Here is a 17694-nt window from a genome sequence, read left to right on the forward strand (position 1 = left end):
GCTCAGCACCCGCCTGGGCACCGGCGGGGGCGCGGCCGGAGTGACGTCACGCCCCCGCCCCCGTGTCCCCACCCATCCCCCATCCGGGCGGGGCGGGCCGGGGCCTGTCGGGGCTCGCCCGCCCTGCCCCCTCCCGGCCGCCCCTCCCGTCGGGCCGCGCCTCCCCCAGTCCCCGCCCGGCCCGCGGACTCCGCCCGCGAGAGGCCGAAACCGCGGCGGCCGCCGCCGTTGCCGCCATTGACGTCAGAGGGGCGGGCACATGACCCCGCGGGGACCAATCGCGCGGGCGCCCAGCGGCTCCTGCCGTCGCTCGGCCGAGCCGGCCCCCGCGGCCCCCGCCCGCCGCACACTCGCCGGGCCGACGCGCAGCCACTCGCACCGTCCACACGCGCGGCGGGCGGCGCGGGGCCCCCGAGACACGCCCGCGCCCGCCGCTGCCGCCCCCGCCCCGCCGGGGCGCCCGCCCCGCCCCGCGCCGCCCCCCCCGCGGCCGCTGGCCCGCCCCCGCCCGCCCGGTCCCGCGGCCGCGAGCATGCACCCGACGAGCTAGGAGGAAGCGGGAGCCCCGCAGGAAGCGCCCAGGCCGGCCGAGCCCGCCGCACGCGCCGCCCCCGCGGGCAGCGCCCCCTCCCCTGCGGGCTCCTCCAGCCCCACGCCCCCCCACCTTCCTGGGGGGTGGGGGGGTGCGGGCCGCCGGATCCCGGGGCCCCGCCGCCCCAGAAGCCCCGCGCAGCCCCCGCTCCCCGCCCCCCGCCCCGGCGCGGCCATGGATCTGACCAGCAGCTCGGGCGGCGGCGACCCCCGGCAGATCGAGGAGACCAAGCCGCTGCTGGGGGGCGACGTGTCGGCGCCCGAGGGCACGAAGATGGGCGCCGTGCCCTGCCGCCGGGCCCTTCTGCTTTGCAACGGGATGAGGTACAAACTGCTGCAGGAGGGCGACATTCAGGTCTGTGTCATCCGGCACCCGCGGACCTTTCTCAGCAAGATCCTCACCTCGAAATTCCTGAGGCGCTGGGAGCCGCACCACCTAACGCTGGCCGACAACAGCCTGGCGTCCGCCACGGTGAGTCGCTCTGGCGGCTGCACCCCCGCGCGCCCCTCGGGCCGGGCTGCGCCCCGCGGCTGCCCCTCGGCGCTGCACCTGGAGCCCGGGGCCTGTGTGGCGTGGGGGGTGCGGGGGGCCGCGGAGAGCCGGGGCGCCCCGCTCCTGGCCTGCTCCCGGGGCTGGATTTGGGCATCTGAAGCCCACACGAGCCCGCGGGGCTCGGGGGAGACCCTCAGAACGCTGGAGACGTGTGGCCCACCCTAGGCTGGATGTCTGGGGACCTTTGTGCCCCGAGCTCTTGTGTCTCTGATGGCGGGGGCTTTGGGATCGACCCCGGGCTGGGCCCTGATGGTGGTGGGGGTTCCCTCTCTGGAAGCCCGTGGCCCATCTGGATCTGAGCTGGAGGAGAAAACAAAACACGACCCAAAAATTAAAAAAAAAAAAGCAAATCAAAACCTCAAAATCCCCAAGCCCCAAGAATTTCCAGAAGCTGGTTCCTTTCTTAGCTTTACCCGTCCTTTATTCTTTTTCCTTCCTGGGGCTGGCAGGCGAAACTGGGTGCTTCCCTTTCTGAAAATCTCATTCGCACATTGGGAGGTGGAAGTGGAGGGGGAGGGGGCCGTGGGCCTGGAATATCTCCAGCCCGAGGGGCGGTCGGGTTCTCTGTGGAGCCTGGTTGTGGAGCCCTGGTCTCGCATTGTCTGTGGAGTGTGTGTATATACGTGTGTTTTGCTGCTGGAGGTTTTATTTGGTAATTGTTATTGTTTTTAAATATATGGCTAGGATTGGGTCAGCCGGATGAGATGGAGAGGAGAAACCATTGATCTGTTTCTGAAATCAAATCTGCAAATGGTGGCCTTCTTCATACGTGGAGAAAGACAGCAGTGGTGGGGGGGGGGTGGGGGTGGCGGGTAGGAGCCTGAACAGGATGCTTTGTGTTTTGAAACAAGGACAGTTTCAAATACTGCCGGTGGCTTGGGCCCGAGCCTTGCTGTAGGGGTCCCATCCTCTTTGGAGAGGTGGCCCGTTCACCCCAGAATGTACACGGCCCCCCTGGGGCCACTGTGATCCTGTTTACTAAGTGCAGTGGGAGGGGGGCAGAACCCAATGCCTGCCCACACCTGTGCCAAGAAAACCCAGCCAGGAAACAGGGTGTCGCTTACATGGCATGTCACAAACGTGTAGCGTGTGTAGACATTTCCCCAGCATCCATGTTCCCTTGGCGGTGTGTCACAGGCCATGACACATGCTCCAAGGAATGGGGAGGGGGAAAAGTTAGCCGAAGAATCCTACTCTTTGAATCAGCCCCCAGCCTCCACCCCAGAGCATTGTACACATGAGGACTTTTATTCTGAATTTGGGGTCTGACATGCTTAGAGCACCTATTTTCTCTTTCCTGTGGGCACGTTGGTGCAATGTCTGCAAAGACTCCTTTCTCGGGGAGGGATTGCTGGTTGCCGGGAGGCCGCCCAGTCCCGGTGTCAGGCTGGTGCATGTTCTTAAACAAACCCGTCCCGCGCCACAGGCCTCAGCATTCAGCTTTTCAATTGATGGAGGGAGAGAGAGCGTCCAAAAATTGGCCAGCACAGAGTGTTTCAGATTCGGGGAGGAACTGGTGACCTCGGGCACCTCCTGCCTGGGGTCTGGAGTCCCCAGATCTGGCTTCACAATTTTCACCTGGCTCAGGGGCACTTTATTGGGCTTAATTTTTGTTCTTCCGTATCTCAAAATGAAGGGGAATTGGGGAGGGAGGATGGTTGGGAGGGATAGTGACCTGCCGTGGGAAGGACAGGCCGAGGGCCCTCCCCCCACCCCTGGGAGTTGCCAGGATGAGTCCCCTGCTGCCAATGTCCTCGGTTTGGGGGAAGCCAGCTCTGGAGACTGAGGCCCCCAGCTTACCTGCAGTTGTTCAAGAGGCATTTCTGAGAAGGAGGGAGAGGGAAGGAAGACTTAAGCAGCCTGAGGCCCCTTGCCCGCCATGGCCAGCCAAGGTGGGTGGCACCTTCGGTAGGTTGGGCCTCTCTGGAGAGCACCTGCGATTTCCAGTACTGGGACCGAGGGTTGTCCGTGCTCTGGCGTTAGGAAATGTGGAAGGAGGAACTACAAGGAAGTGTCCAATGGGCTGGCATAATTCCCTCTCTACTGCCTTTTGTCACCAGGCCCCGCAGGCAGGGGGTGTCCTGAAGTCTTGTGCTTGCCATCGTGGGCCCCAGAGGGGGCAGGGCTCTCCCTGCCTGGGCCTTTGAGCGTGGCGGGGCTGCTCGGGGCAGGCCTGGCTGGAACAGTGGCCTCCAGGGCAGAGGTGGGGTTGGGCCTGCCACCAGGGACCTTGTCCCATCATGAGACACCTGGTTGGTGTCCAGGCTCTCGGGGAAGCAAAGGAGCCCCTGTGGGGTTTCCCTGAGGCCTGGGCGTTATGTAATCTGTCTGCATTTCATAGTGCAGCCCAAGCACTGTATTGAGAAATATTAGCCCAAATGAAACAAAGGTGAATTGGAGGGCAGCTCACTACAACAGAAACCCTTTGCAGCCCTGTGGCTTTGTCGTAGCCCCTGGCCCTGCCTTGAGCTGCCATGTATCAAGTACGTTTCATACAGGGTCGTATCCTGTCATGAAATGAGCATTATCCATATTTTAAGCTGTCTACACAGACCAACTCAGAGCCATCTAGTGAATAGCTGGTTAGTCGTGTGGGCTTCAGGAATAAGACACAGAGTGACTGATCTGCATTCAAACCAATAAACAAAGCAAATAATCTTTTTTTGCCCAAACCATCTTGGAAACTGTCTACACTGATCCAATTAACTGAATTCTAAGAAATTAAGACGAGGCTTCCAGGACCACGGCTACATCAGGCTGGGTTACAAGCATACTGGGGCTCCTGCTCCCACCTGGCACGTAATTTCAGCTGGGTACACCCCTTAGCCTGGACCTGTCTTGGTTCTCTGCTAGGGAGATCCACAGAGGGGCCCGATGCTGCGGCCTCAGCCTGGGGTCCAGGGACCTGACACCCCTCCAGGTTGTCTTGGCCCGAGGAGCCAGCTTTGCCTTCTGTGGGATCAGGTCGGAGCTTGCCCTGCCCCTCGTCTCCTGGGCCGGTTACTGATTAAGTCCTTGCAGAGCCAACAGTGTGCCTGACATGGCTTGTGGCAGCGGCCAGGTTTGATGCACCCTGTACTTGGAGACTTTGGATCCAGAATGCTGGTGAACAAAGGAGGAAGCACACAGGTGACAGTGACCCGGCTGACTCGGGAGGGGAGACGGGGAGGCGTGGGGGACCCAGACCACACCTAGGAAGGGCCCAGCTGGTCAGGCTGTGGCCTGGACGTGGCGCCTCATTCGCCTTTTGTATCCAGACTTCCCGGTCCGTGGCCTCCCTAGCTCTTCACGGCTGTTGACCCGGGTGTCGGTTGTATCGACCGTTGGGAGTTCTGCACAGGCAGTTAGGTTCAGCAAGACCAGAATCCATTTTGCTGTTCTCGTCCCCAGGTTGAATTTGATCACCTGCTAGACATGTTTGTCTGCTGGCGAGGGCTTTGTCTGTAGCCTTTGTTTTGCACCAAAGAAGCACAAATATGCCACTTACCTTTTATTTCATCTTACTTTTTAAAAAATGCGGCACGCGGTGTTTTAGAATGGTGGGTCCGGTCAGAAAAGTCCTTTATTCATTTACCAAACAGGGGTTGGGGCACAGGTGACAGCAGGTTCTTTATTCTCAAGCCGTAATTCATCAATGGCTTGTTTCTACGTTTTCACCGCTCTGCTGTTTGATTGAAATGTTTCCGGGGATCTTGTCACGGGTAGGAAAAGAGAAGCCACCTTAATTTTCATCAGGTTCTTTAGTCTGGTGCTTTCTTGGTGGGGGGTGGTGTCAACCATCTTCTGCACCCGGCTTTGTTTAGCGAATGCTTACTGAGCACCTACTGTGTGGCACGTGCTGAGCTGAGGGCTGCACATCCAGATGGTTGGTTTCTACTCGAGAATTGAGATCTGTGTGCTCCAGGGTACTCACAAATCCCGTGGGAGCTCATCTGTGTGCGTGCGCACGCGTGTTAATTGTTTTTTCATTTCTGTCACATACACCCCTCCCCAGTGGCCCACCCTTCCCGCCTTTGATTTATTTGATGTTTTTTGTGGCAGTTAGTAAACATGAATCTTCTTTCCTTTGCATGCTAATTGTCACAGAAAGATTTTGGAGTATATCACATTTATTTCCTAGACAACTTGTCTGACTGGAGATGGTAGAGGGGAGGGGTGGAGACAGGAGAGGAGAAGAAGTCAAAATTCTCTGTGAAACAGCGCACGTGATCTGCCTTCCCCAGGCTGTAATACGTAAGTGCGTTTTAAGGAGGGAATAAGTTTTGTTGCTGCCACTTGCCCGGTGCCATCTGAGATGCCCTTCTTGGCCGTGGTGAGGTTGTGCCAGCGCAGGGAGAAGGGATCTCACTGCACGTGGCTGTGTCCTCCTCCTGGCTGGTGATGGAGGCGGCGGGTGCTGCAGGCTTGGGCTCCTTGGCCCACAGGTGGCTTGTGTGCCGGCCCCACCAGCTCCTCTGCGCCTCACCCAGCAGTGGGAGAGGGCATTTTGGGGACATTATCCTGGGCAGGGCTCGGGGAACCTGGTGGCAGCAGTGTCCTGAAGACAGAGCTGTCTCAGGGCACTCACTGCTGGCCTTGGGGTGGCAGGCCGGCCTCTCCTCCAGGCCAGCCGGGGCTGATTGTCCTAAGGGTACCCAGGTGGTGTTCTGTGGAATGGACATTTGCAATGGTGGAGTTATGCCTTATCTTAAAGCAGTAAATGAGATTACGGGAGGCGGCCAGGCGTAGGGTGTCCCCGCTGTGGGCCAGACAGACTTGGGCTTCGCTGCCTCATGGCACTGGCTCTGGGTTCCGAGGGTACAGCTCCCTGGCTGTGTGTCTGTCAGCACGTTGCCGACCCTCACTGGGCCTTGTTCTCCACCTGTAGGGCACCTCACGTATACAGTTGCTGCGAAGATTGGAGATAATTCAGCAAGCACCTACTAGTACAGCCAGTAGCACGTAGTAGGGATGGAACAAGTGACCAGCATTCCAATTCCTGTTTTCCTGATCGCCATGATAGAGCTTCGTGAAATTCTGTACAAATGGGAGAGATTATTGCTATTTGAAGATGGGCAGTCTCCAGAAGAGAGTCTCCAGAGATGAACAGTGCGTTTGGGAAAGTTAGGGGTATTTAGCTGATGTCATACATATGAAGGCAATGAAATTGTTGCAAGCAGTTTAAGAAAAATTCCTCAGGGGGCACAGTCTAGTTTCTTTTAAAAAAGGCAACTTTTTTTTTTTTTTTTTTTGGGAAAATTAAAACAGTCATGCATGCATCAAATAAATTCAAATAGTACAACAAGGCACATAATGAGAAATAAGGCTTCTCTCTTCCCGTACGCCCCCATGGTGGCCAATGCTGCTACTGCTTTCTGTGTGTCCCCGCTGGCCATTCCAGACATGTACACACAGCTCTGCCCTGTTGTTCATTCGCCAGGATATTTTGGAGATCATTCTAGATCTGTGCACGTGCGGCTGCCCTGCTCTTTCTCACTGTTGCATAGCAGTCCACGGGAGAGGCGTGCCACAGGAATATGAGGAGGCCGTCCCCTATCGGTGGGCATTTAGGTTAAGCCCAATTTTTTGGTATTTCAACCAAGGCACTTTCTATTTTTATTCAGTGGACTTGCTTTTATTTTGATAATTTGGATTTTTTCTTCTCACTTCTTTGGGAGGCAGAGCTGACCCTCTCTTCAAAGAGGGAAGGACAATGTTGCTTGGAGTCACGGCTGCCTGGAGTCGTGCTTTGGTCTGGCTAAATGTCACCAAGCAAGTAACCCCCTCAGAGTGTCTGAATGAACACAGGTGAACAGGGGGCTCTGACAAAGACACGCTGCCCTCTCCCCACAGGACAGGGTCTGAGCAGCTCCACCCGAGGGCATCGTTTTTATCCCAGACTTCCTGCTTTCCCCAGGATGGAAGCCAGGCACCCCCTCCCCGGCCCCATGGTGGAGAAAGAGAGGAAGTGAAAATCTCTCCTCCTCACGCGGGCTGTGGGTATGAGCCACCCGGTGTATGCAACAGGCACTGAGGGAGGCTGAGTGCGTTTTGAAAGGAAGCTTCGCTTACATCAGCAGAGCCCCAGTAAAGGGTGATGAGCCGTGCCGTGCTCGTGGGGGAGGTGTTTGCTGTGCGTATGAGGCAGAGGGGATGGCAGAGAAAACATTTCTGGTGCTGAGATTGTCCTCTGTCTTCAGGAGCCATTTCCTTACCCCTGCCACGTGCGAAACGTTTGTGCTGATGTTTGGGCTGTGCGGTGAGGTCGCAGGAGGAGAACACGGTCAGACCCAGGGCAGTGGTGTATGAGGACGTGGGCTTTGAAATCAGACAGGCAAGCTTGAATCCTGCCTCTGCAGCTTCCCAGCTGGTGGCCTTAGGGAGGTCACCGAACCTCTGTCCTTGTCTGTAAAGTGAGGATCTTGGGGACTTCCTTTTAGCACTGGTGTCAGGGGTGAGTGAGGTAAGGCATGGCAGCTCCTTCGGGCCTTCATTCAACAGGTAGATATCGCTGTGCCAGGCACTGGGAAGAAACTGAGACCCTGCCCTGGTGGAGCCTGTGTTGGTGGGGGTGAGTGACAGACAATAAACAACTGAGCGAGTAAATATAACATCTGTGACAGGGAGAGTCAGGCTCGGTGGCTTGAGTCTGTAATCCCAGCACCTTGGGAGGCTGAGGTGGGAAGATCGCTGGAGGCCAGGAGTTCAAGAGCAGCTGGGGCAACATTGCCAGACCCTGTCCCTAAAAAAAAAAAAAAAAAAAAATTAGCTGGGCAAGGTGGTTGGGGAGCGGAGGATCGTTTGAGTCCAGGGGTCCGAGGCTGCAGTGAGCTGTGATCACGCCAGTGCACTCCAGCCTGGGTGACAGAGGGAGACCCTGCCTCTGAAAAATAAATATATTAAAAAAATCTGTGAGGGGGTCATGGGTAGAACAAAGCAGGCAGGTGGGTAGGGTTAGCGGGAGGTGGGGACTGGGAGCTGCTGCTGGGCCAGGTGGGCAGGGAAGGAGGGATGTTGACATCTGGGGGAAGAGCACTGCAGGCAGAGGGACCAGCAAGTGCAAAGACCCTGAGGTTGGATCCTACTTAGACATGGCCCAGCAAAGTGGCTGGTACCTGTTAGTGCTCCATAACTGTTAGTTTCCTTCCCCCTGCTCTCCGGGAGCTGTTAGCATCTATTAAAAAAATGGGTGAGCACCTAGAATATGCTGAGTGCTGGGCACACAGGTGGCACCTTGCCCCATAAAGCTTCCATTCTAGGGCTTTTGTTGTATGTTTTTTCTTTCTTCTTTTTTGAAACCTGGCTCCCTGCCAATGAATAATGAAGGAATAGCTTTGTAGCAGTGCTTTAAGAGACTCTTAAATTACAAAGCCCAGCAAAACTTTGAAAAACTAGCTCCCTCTGTCCATAACTAGGTTCAAAGGATCCTAGGATCTAGAACACACTAATGATCTAACTCACCTCTGGCTTTGCTGGTGGGCACGGGATCAGGGGAAGCGTGTTGCCCAAAGACCCTTACACATGACTCAGCAGCCCATCTGGGATTCAAACGCACACTGTGCCTTCCACACTGCCCTGTGTTCGTGGCTCTACTGCTTCGAAGCCATCATCAGAAATAATGGGATGGAGAAACCACTAAACTGATTAGGCTGGCTGGGCTCTCTTTGGAGGGGAGCAGCTGATCTGCATTCTACAGTCTCTGAGTGGGTGGAAGTAGAGGAATCAGACAGGGAAACAGGCTTCCCGTGGGCGGGGCTGGCTGGGTCCGGCTCAGGTGTGGTCATCTGGAGAGGGACGACAACGCCGGAACTGCTGCGAGCTTCTTTGGCGTCCTGGGCCAGGCCCGGGCCCCTTAGAGATCCAGTGGAGCTGGAAGTTAGAGCCCACAGTCCGGGCAGACCAGGCCCGGCTTCCCTGCCTGCCATTTTGGCTGTCTCTGGCCCGGGTGAGTCCATGGTGCGTGCTGGTGTAAGACGCGGTGGGGAAGTGGAACCAAAGGTGCAGAAGGGCTTGTATGTTAGCCAAGGGGGCAGGCTGCCGTGACAAACAGCTCCACATCTGGGTGGCTTCATGCGGCTCAGTTCTTGCTCACGCCACGATCCGGTGTGGTCTCCAGAGGGTTCTGCCTTACGTGATCATGTGGGTGCTTGGGCGCCTTCATCTGTGTCATGGCTCTGCCGTCCTCCCAGTCCTCTGTTCGGCGGGGATGGGGAAAGAGAGTGAGCCCCACAGACAAGCGGGTTGTAGGTCTGGCCAAATTGGTGGGTCAGAACTCAGACCTGTGGCCACACCCCAGTGCAGGGGGGCTGGGAAATGTGCTTTAGATGTGTGTCCAGGAGGAAGAGGAGACCATGGAAGTGATGATGACTGCTCCCATCCTGGGGCCCCCAGGATCCTTGGGACATAGCACTGGGCCTTGAGATCCCCAAGGTACAAAGAGGAGAGCTGCTTCCCTGGAAGGGAAATGCAGACCACGTGGTCTCCTCCTGTGCCAGGGCTCGAGGTTGGTGGCGGGTCCGCCAAGCTTGCAGTCTGCCCTGGTGGGGAGTAAAGTAGGGTAAGCAAATCTGTTGTCAGAGGTGGACCCACACGTTCCTGATCACAAGGACATTTATTGTATACCTGCTGTGTGTCGGGCACAGTGCTCATTTAATTTTCATGGAAGTCCTATGGGCTTATTACTATTACTGCCATTTTAGAGATGCTATCATGGAGACTCAGATGAGGAGAATTGGGAGGAGGAAGAGTTGAGAGTCAAAGCCAGGTCTGACCCCATGCTTGTGTGTGTCTGTCCCTCAGTGTGTGTGCACCTGTTGGATACACGTAGTTATTTCAGCCTCCTGGAGAAGCATCTTAGTTAGAAATAAGTGGGCTTATCCGTTTAGGGTTTGCCAAGATTTTGCAGAAATTCCTTGGTGAATTTGTCAGGTAGGTTCAGGGAGCTGCTGTTAGAAAGTGAATGTCAAGTATTTGTAGAGGGTAAGCATCAGGTGCTAAGTTTATAAATTGAATACCGGATACCATGTGTGCAGAATGAACGCTCCCAGGTGCTGCGCTCGGGAAGTCAGACACACTCCTCCTTCCCAAGGGGTTGCAGTTGAATGGACCTATATATATATTTTTTATTTTTTATTTATTTTTTCTGATACAGAGTCTCACTCTGTTGCCCGGGCTAGAGTGCTGTGGCGTCAGCCTAGCTCACAGCAACCTCAAACTCCTAGGCTCAAGTGATCCTTCTGCCTCAGTCTCCCGAGTAGCTGGGACTACAGGCATGCGCCACCATGCCTGGCTAATTTTTTCTATATATATTTTTAGTTGTCCAGCTAATTTCTTTCTGTTTTTTTAGTAGAGACGGGGTCTTGCTCTTGCTCAGGCTGGTCTCGAACTCCTGAGCTCAAACAATCCTCCCGCCTCGGCCTCCCAGCGTGCTAGGAATACAGATGTGAGCCACCACGCCCGGCCTGAGTGGATCTATACTGTTGGTAGAGTTATACACTGTAGAGCAAAGCACACATCCTTAAACAGGTTGACGTCCTGTCCTGCTGTTTGGAGGGAGGATTGGAAGCGGTCACAGGGATGGGTGGTTTCAGGAAGGACTTCTTTGTGGGAGAGATCCTTCGGGACGGACAGAGGTGGGGTTGAGACTAATGGACGTGGGTTGGGGGGGTTGGGCAGAGGCCACAGTGGGCAAAGGGGCAGGCCAGAGGTGGGCACCGTAAGAGAGCGTAGGATTTGAAGACAGAGGTCGGGTCGCCTCCCAGAGCAGAGTGTACCAGTGCACAGTGATGAATGCTGGTTCCCAGAGCACGTTCAGGCGGATGGTGGTTTACGATGTGGAGGGACTGAGGACCAGCCAGCCGGGAGCCTGGGGTGCCACTGAGTGGAAGCTTTAGGAGTACAGGGATCTCTGAGTCACCAGGGCCAGGCAGTTAGTCACAGCAGTGACCATGCAGCGGCCACTCACGTGTGATCAGTGTTTCCTTTCGCCAGGCGCTGTGCTGGGCAGGTTGTACCAGTGATCCATATAACCCAGTGGGTACTGTTCCTCTTTCCATTTTACAGATAAGGAAACTGAGGCAGTGCCTCTCAGCAGACGTTCTCTGGATGAACGAATGGTTGGATGGATAAACAACCTACCTACTTGGGAGGTCCATCCTGTTGAAAGGGGAGGGCAGCACACATTCAAATCTCTACCCTCCCTTCCCTGTGACCCTCTGTGCCTCTGGCCCTCCCTATGGTGGTGTCGCACTCTTGCCTTCCTCCAGGGCTACTCCTTCCTCTAGAGTGAAGGAGAGTGTGTGTATAGCATCCGCAACACATTGCCCAGCACGTGGTTTGCGCAGCCAGCTCAGTGTGGACACCAGCCCCAGGGTTCCTGGCCCACCTCCACAGCCCATGAAGAGTGGCAGTGTTAGTGCCAGGCTGCTGGGCTCGGCCTGGTGAGGTCCTGGTGGGCTCTCTGCCCCTGGTGGTCTCTGAGTCCCAGGCCTGGGGCCTCTGCTGTGAGCTTTGGCTCACAGGGCTCCCCTTCCTGGAGGCCCAGCCCCTCCCTGGGCTCTCGAGAAGGTGGTCCCATTGGGCTGCAGCCTAGGCCAGGGGGATGGTTGGGCTCCTTCTGGGTGACACAGGAGTGGTGCTCTGCTTTGTGTCTGAAGTGGTGGAACTGCAGTGGGCTCACAGGACTGCCCTGTTGGAAACGGGAACAATGACATGCTGACATCTGTTGCTTTGGTTTCATGACCCTGTGACTGAGGCTTGCTTCAGGGGTGGGAAAATGAAAGAGCGTGACCTGTCCAGCAGGCCCGTGCTCCTGGGCTTGGGGATCCCGGCAGGGCCAGCTGGAGCCCAGAGCTGGATGTATGTGGTCTAAGGTGGAGTGGAGGTGACTGCGGGACAGTAATGATCATTCCCTCCAACTGTCTTGACTCCCGGAGACGTATTGTGCACTTAGTCCTCATGTCAGCCCCATGAGGAGGTGGGAGGGAAACAGACCCTGACGGTTTAAAGCTTATACAACTGGGACCCAGGCGGCCTGGCTCCAGAGTCACGATGTCTCCTTGGTGGAGTTCGAGCGCAGGAGCCCCGGCAGCAAGGGCTGAATCACCAGCCAGCAGCGGTATCGACAGCTAACACTTGCATAGTGCTTGCTGGGCGCTGCTCTGAGCCCTTCATGGAGGTGAGCTCTCATTTAATCCTTGTGATGCCGCTGTGAAGCGGTGCTGTCATTGTCCCCATTTTACAGAGGAGCAAACTGAGGCTCAGAGAGGTGAGGTCACTGCTTACTCAGCTTGTAATGGTGGAGCCAGGATTTGAACCCTGGCTGTCTGGCTCCAGAGTATCACGGTGTGTGGCCAGCAAGCAGGGTTTTAGTGCTCAGAGCAGAGTGTCAGAAAGGCCCAGGTGGCCAGATGGTTCCGTGCGGAGAGGAGGGCCTTGCAGAAGAGCAAGCATGTGGGCAGAACAGAGGGATCCACCCTGCCTGGAGCGGGGCCCCTCCCGTCCTGGGAGCTTCCTGGGGCCCAGCAGCATGTAGCGTGGCATCTTCCTGCAGACCCGTGTCCGGAAGAGCCGTGGCGGAGGTTTGCTTCTCATCTGCCCCTTGTTAGTCTTGGGGTAGTCGGCTCATCTGTCGGAGCCTCAGCTTCCTCACCCGAGATGGCCTGAGCCGGAGGGGCCGCTCTGATGGAACTGGCCGCAATGACTTGACCGCAGTGAGCGTGAAGTCCAAAGTCCACCGCGCAGCGGGCCGCCCGCCCTGCTTGCCGTCTGGGCCCAGCTCTCCCACGTCTGGGAGCTTTGGCACACGCCTCTCCTTTCTGCTTGGAACACCAGTCCCCCCCCAACCCCCTTGGCCTTCCAGGGCCACCTTCCCCAGTTGGAGCCAAGACTGACTCCCCTGCAGCACAGCGTGTCCCCAGCTGGGCGGCCCAGGGGAGCCTTTACCCATCCTTGTCACCAAGTCACCTCCCCACTTGTAGAAACAAAACTAAAACCATCACACAGGGATGATAATGATCTTATAAAAAATAAAGAAGGGAAAAAATTCCCCCAGAATCCCACCACCCGGAAATCACCCGTATTAACATGAGACACGTGCACACAGGGAGCAGGATTGGGGCTTATCCGGGCAGGCCTCGGCTCACCAGTTGCCAGGACGTTTCCCCGACAGTTGTGACAACCCACAACATGTAAAAAGCACACACTGTCCCATGTCCCTGGGTGGGGGGGCCCACATCGCCCTGGGCAAGGACCACTGTGTTCTTCGGTTAAGCCCCACGAGGTCCGGTTTTCTGGAGCAGGCACAGGCTGCCGCCCCACCCTGCCCCGCAGTCACCTCATCTCTCCAGAACTGGCCCAGAGGGGCCATGAGGAACTGTGGGGGGGCTGCAGGGCCCCAGCCCATGTTGGCACCATGTGGGGCCAAGAGCTGGTGGGCCGCAACACCCCAGGCCCCCAGAAGGAAGTCCCGCCTGGTCGGGGTGTTAACAAGCTCCCCCACCTTTCATCCCTCCCAGCTGACCCCCTCCCCCACTGTCCCTGCCTTTACCCTGATGACTCAGGACTTCAGAGATCTGGGTTGAAAAGGGGAATTGCATCATGCCAATAAAAAAGAGAGAGGAAAATTAGCATTAGAAAGTTTGGGTGTAAGGAAAATGAGTTTGAAACCTGTTTCTTGCATCCTGTCATCCTGTCTCAATTGAAGCAGGTGTATTATGGGCGAGGTTAGAGGGTGGAGTGGAGAGGGAGTGGCTAGGGTAGGGAACCTACTCCCTGGTGCTTCTGGAAAGGCCTGCGTCTGCTCGCCCCAAGCCCCACCCAAGGCCATGCAGAGAGTCCCTCTGCTTTTTGGAGCTAAATAAACCCCATCATCGGAAAAGATATTAAAAAGGAAGGTTCTGGAGTTGGGTGTGGGTCCTGCCAGCAGTTTTGGTGAAGGGGTAGGGAGTCTTGGGCCAGGGAGCATTGCAAAGATGAGCAGTCTGGGGGCCCTTCAGATGCCCCCAGCAGTAAGCAGGATGCCCTCTGGGCTGACACAGCCCTTGTAGGGGGCGTGGCCAGGGGAGCTGATCGCAGCCCCCACCGCCCCCAGCTGGGGCTCCTGGGTGGGGCCCACCCTGCCCAGCCAACCTGAGCATCCTCTAAAGGGTCTGCCCTGCCGATGGGGGAGCAGGAAACGCCCTGCTTCCACTTAGGAACCCGCACGGAGTTTCCCTGCTGTGTCTTGGCAGGAGCTGAAGCCTTAAAGGCCCTGCCTGCCCAGGTCGGTCCTTCCCTAAAAGGGGACACTCGCTGGGCAAGGTGGTGAAGAGTACTGGCCAGTTTCTTTTGAAACCAGACGTTTCATGCGAGGCCATTTCATCAGGAGTCTGATCTGGCTCTCAGTTTCCTCCTGTGAAAGCGAGGAGGGGAGAACACCAGTGACCACCCTCCCAGGTTGTCCTGAGAATAAAGGAGACGGTAGCCGGAAAGTGCTCAGCAGCGTGTGGACGTACGGTAAGTGCTTGTGAAATGTTTGCTGCCGCCACCACCATCAACGCCATTGTCATCGTGGCTACCGCTTCTGCCCGTGCCTGGTTCCTGCAGGACTGCGAACTTGAAAGCAGGGTTTGGGTCCAGTTATGCAGGAATATGTCAGTACAGTCCTTTCTGTGCCCATCGTGGATAGGGGACCTCGGGGCCACAGGCTGAGAAGGGACAGAAAAGTCTCACAGTTTTCTTGGAAGCACTTGCCCTGTCTGGTGACCTTGGAGTCAAGGGAAGCTCCTCTAGGGCAGGCCCATGACCCCTCGCTGTGACCCGAGGCACCGGCATCTGGAATGGGCCCCCAGCACGGTCCTAACCCCAGCCACCAAGTTCCCGACCTGAGTGAGATGGAAACCGTCTGTCGGGAGGATTAAGACATTATTGGTGGTTTTCACCTCAGCTTTCAGCAGCAGGGCTTGGGAAATAAGATTTTGATCTCGGAAAATATGATTTAAAAACAGAATTGAAAGTCGCTTTTATTTTCTAAACGATATTGCCCCTGACACATTCACTGCATCTGACTGGTGGCCTCGGTGTAAGCGCACCCGGGGGAAGGGTTTGCAGCTGTTCTAGGGACGTCCACCCCGGAGTGGACGTCCACCGCTTAGGTCTGTGAAGGCCAGGGCCCCTGCTTTAGACAGAGCCTGGGAAGCAAGCAGCCCCTTTCTTTTGGGACAGCTCACTGTGTCGTCTCAGCCTTGCTCACGCTGTCAGGAGGTTACCTGGTTTACCTCCCAGGTAGAGGGGTTTCTTCCTCCCATCCCTGCTCCGCCCACTTTGGAGGGCCGCAGACCAGGCCCATCAACCCAGGCAGCTTCTGGAGCTGGGAGTCCAGTCCTCTGCCCACCTCCCCGTGTTCCCTGCAGTGGGGGCGGGAAGCTCCTTGCCTTCCTGTTGGATGAGGCCCCCTGTGGAGCCTTCTGAGAGGCGGGGTCTGGCCCCCCTGGCCAGCCCAGGGTCAGCACAGGGTCCTGTGCATCTCCATTTGCCTCGGGAGGTCCTTTCCCCTCACTTCCCTGGAAACCCCGCCCTCATTCTGTGCCACCCTGTGTCAGCAGGCCTTGAGCCCTGTTCCCAGTGGGTCTGGCCAGTGCAGAGCCTGCGGGGGACAGTGGGGGATGGCGGGAGGAGGACAGTGAGTGGGGACATTTATATCCCTGGCTCGCACCCTTCTGGTTGCCATGGGTGGGCAGCATCTCTCAGCCACGCCTCCTGTCATGTCGCCCCTTCTACCCAGGTTTCTGTAGCTGGGCCTTCCCGTGTCCTGTTGGGCCTAAGGGTAGGAACACACGGGGGAGAAGGGGGTGACCAGCTGTCCTGCTTGCGCAGGACTGCCCCAGGTGTTTGCACTGCGAGTCCTGTGTCCCAGGAAGCCCCTCAGTTCCAGGCAAACTGGGACAGTTGGTCACCCTAGGTAGAAAAACATCTCTTGCGCTTTCCCTATACTCCGCCTACACCTTAGTATATTGTCCTTTTGTTAAAATTTCCTCAAATTGCACCATTTTGTGTCTGCCATCTGTTTCCTCCCAGGACCCTGGCTGATACACCAGGATCTTGAGGAGAATGGAGTTGTTTTCAGAGCCTCCTCCCTTTAGAGTTCACAGTAACCAAATGGGCATAGTGCTAAACATGGGAAGAAGAGATGAGTCTCTTGCACTTGGACTTGTTTCTGAAAATGTCGCCCCTTTGAAGAAAGATGGTGATGTTCATGATGATCATGGCCCTTTATTTGCCCACTTATTAGAGGCTTGCTGTTGGGAACTTTGATGCGCTATTGTGTTCAGTCATTATGCCAGTCCTATGAAGTTTTTCTAGGTTGGAGGAAACTGAGGCTTAGAGAGGTGAGCTCATTTGCCAAGGCAAGAGGTCCAGCCAGGGTTTGAACCCCGGTGGAGCTCTCTGCGAGGTCACCACGGTCACCGATGAAGTGTTTTACCCCCAAGGCCGAGCCAGACCAAACCCACTCTTTTGCAACATCTGGCATGGATTGGGTGTCATGTTGGGTGTGCAGGCCGTGGATCTGATGTTTCCCCTTCCTCCCTTGTTGCAGGGCTGTGAGCACGGAGCACGGCAGGACTGGCTGGGCGGCCAGTTTGTCTTGGCCAAGTTCAGCTAATGGTCCGTGTTGGAAAATGTTAGTCTATTTTTCCTTTTCCGTTTGCCCCTTCCCCCCTTTTAATTTTTATGATTAGAATCAAAGCCAGCCAAGGTTGCAAGAGAACCTGCAGGTCACCTGGTTCTGGGATGGCAGATACAGACACATGCTGCTGCTCCTCCTTGCCTCGCCCACGTAGACACTGCCAGTCGATGCTGGCATAGTCAGCCTTCCCAGCGAGCCCAGAGGCAGCCACTACCAATCAGTTCTTGGCATGCAACGGGAAGCCTGTCTGCCATTCCCGACGTAGTCCAGCCTCTCCCACTGTATAGATTAGGAACATGAGGCCCAGAGTAGTTGACTGTCCCTTGGGGGGCCACTGGGGATGTGGCGCCTTCTCCACACCAGGGTGCTCGCTCCTAAGAGATGACTTTGGGTTAAAAATGTGTTGTTTAGAATAGAGCTTGAGCCCATCCTTCGAAGTGCGGTATCATAAGAACGGAGAAACAAGCACCACATGTACTCGCCATCAGATTGGTGCTAACTGATCAACACTAAGGTGCTCACATGGGAGCGATACTCACTAGGTGCCTGTCAGGTGGCGGGGGGTGGGTGAACTCGCAACTAATGGAGGCGGAGCGCACTGTATGGGGGAAGGGCACGCTTGTAGCGCTGGCTTGGGCGAGGCAAAGGCATTACATGTAACCAAAATGTTTGTAGCCCCATAGTATTCTGAAATAAAAAAAAAAAAGTCTGATGTTTAAACAAAATGTGGTATAGAGGAAAGGACCCGGGTTTTGCATAGCAGTGCACGGATCTGGGTTAAAATCCCCGTTCTGCCTCTTACTGGTTGTAACATTGGGCAGATCGCGGACTTCTTTGGGCCTCGTCTTTGGAACTGAAAATTATAATCCCTACATTTTAGGATTATGAGAATAATGACATGGTATAT

The 17694-nt window shown here is 56.2% G+C and overlaps 1 protein-coding gene across 1 annotated transcript in view; it reads left to right on the forward strand.

Moving 5' to 3' along the window:
- The first annotated feature begins 346 nt into the window (after window positions 1-346).
- CMIP (c-Maf inducing protein) overlaps window positions 347-17694 on the forward strand; it is a 229743-nt gene continuing 212395 nt past the window's right edge. The window contains exon 1 of the mRNA XM_069456581.1: window positions 347-1063. Within this exon, the coding sequence (XP_069312682.1) occupies window positions 767-1063 (297 nt within the window). The 5' untranslated portion in view covers window positions 347-766. The remainder of the gene's footprint in view (window positions 1064-17694) is intronic.

Source organism: Eulemur rufifrons, chromosome 23 (assembly GCF_041146395.1).
Source record: "Eulemur rufifrons isolate Redbay chromosome 23, OSU_ERuf_1, whole genome shotgun sequence".
In the NCBI taxonomy this organism is placed as follows: domain Eukaryota; kingdom Metazoa; phylum Chordata; class Mammalia; order Primates; family Lemuridae; genus Eulemur; species Eulemur rufifrons.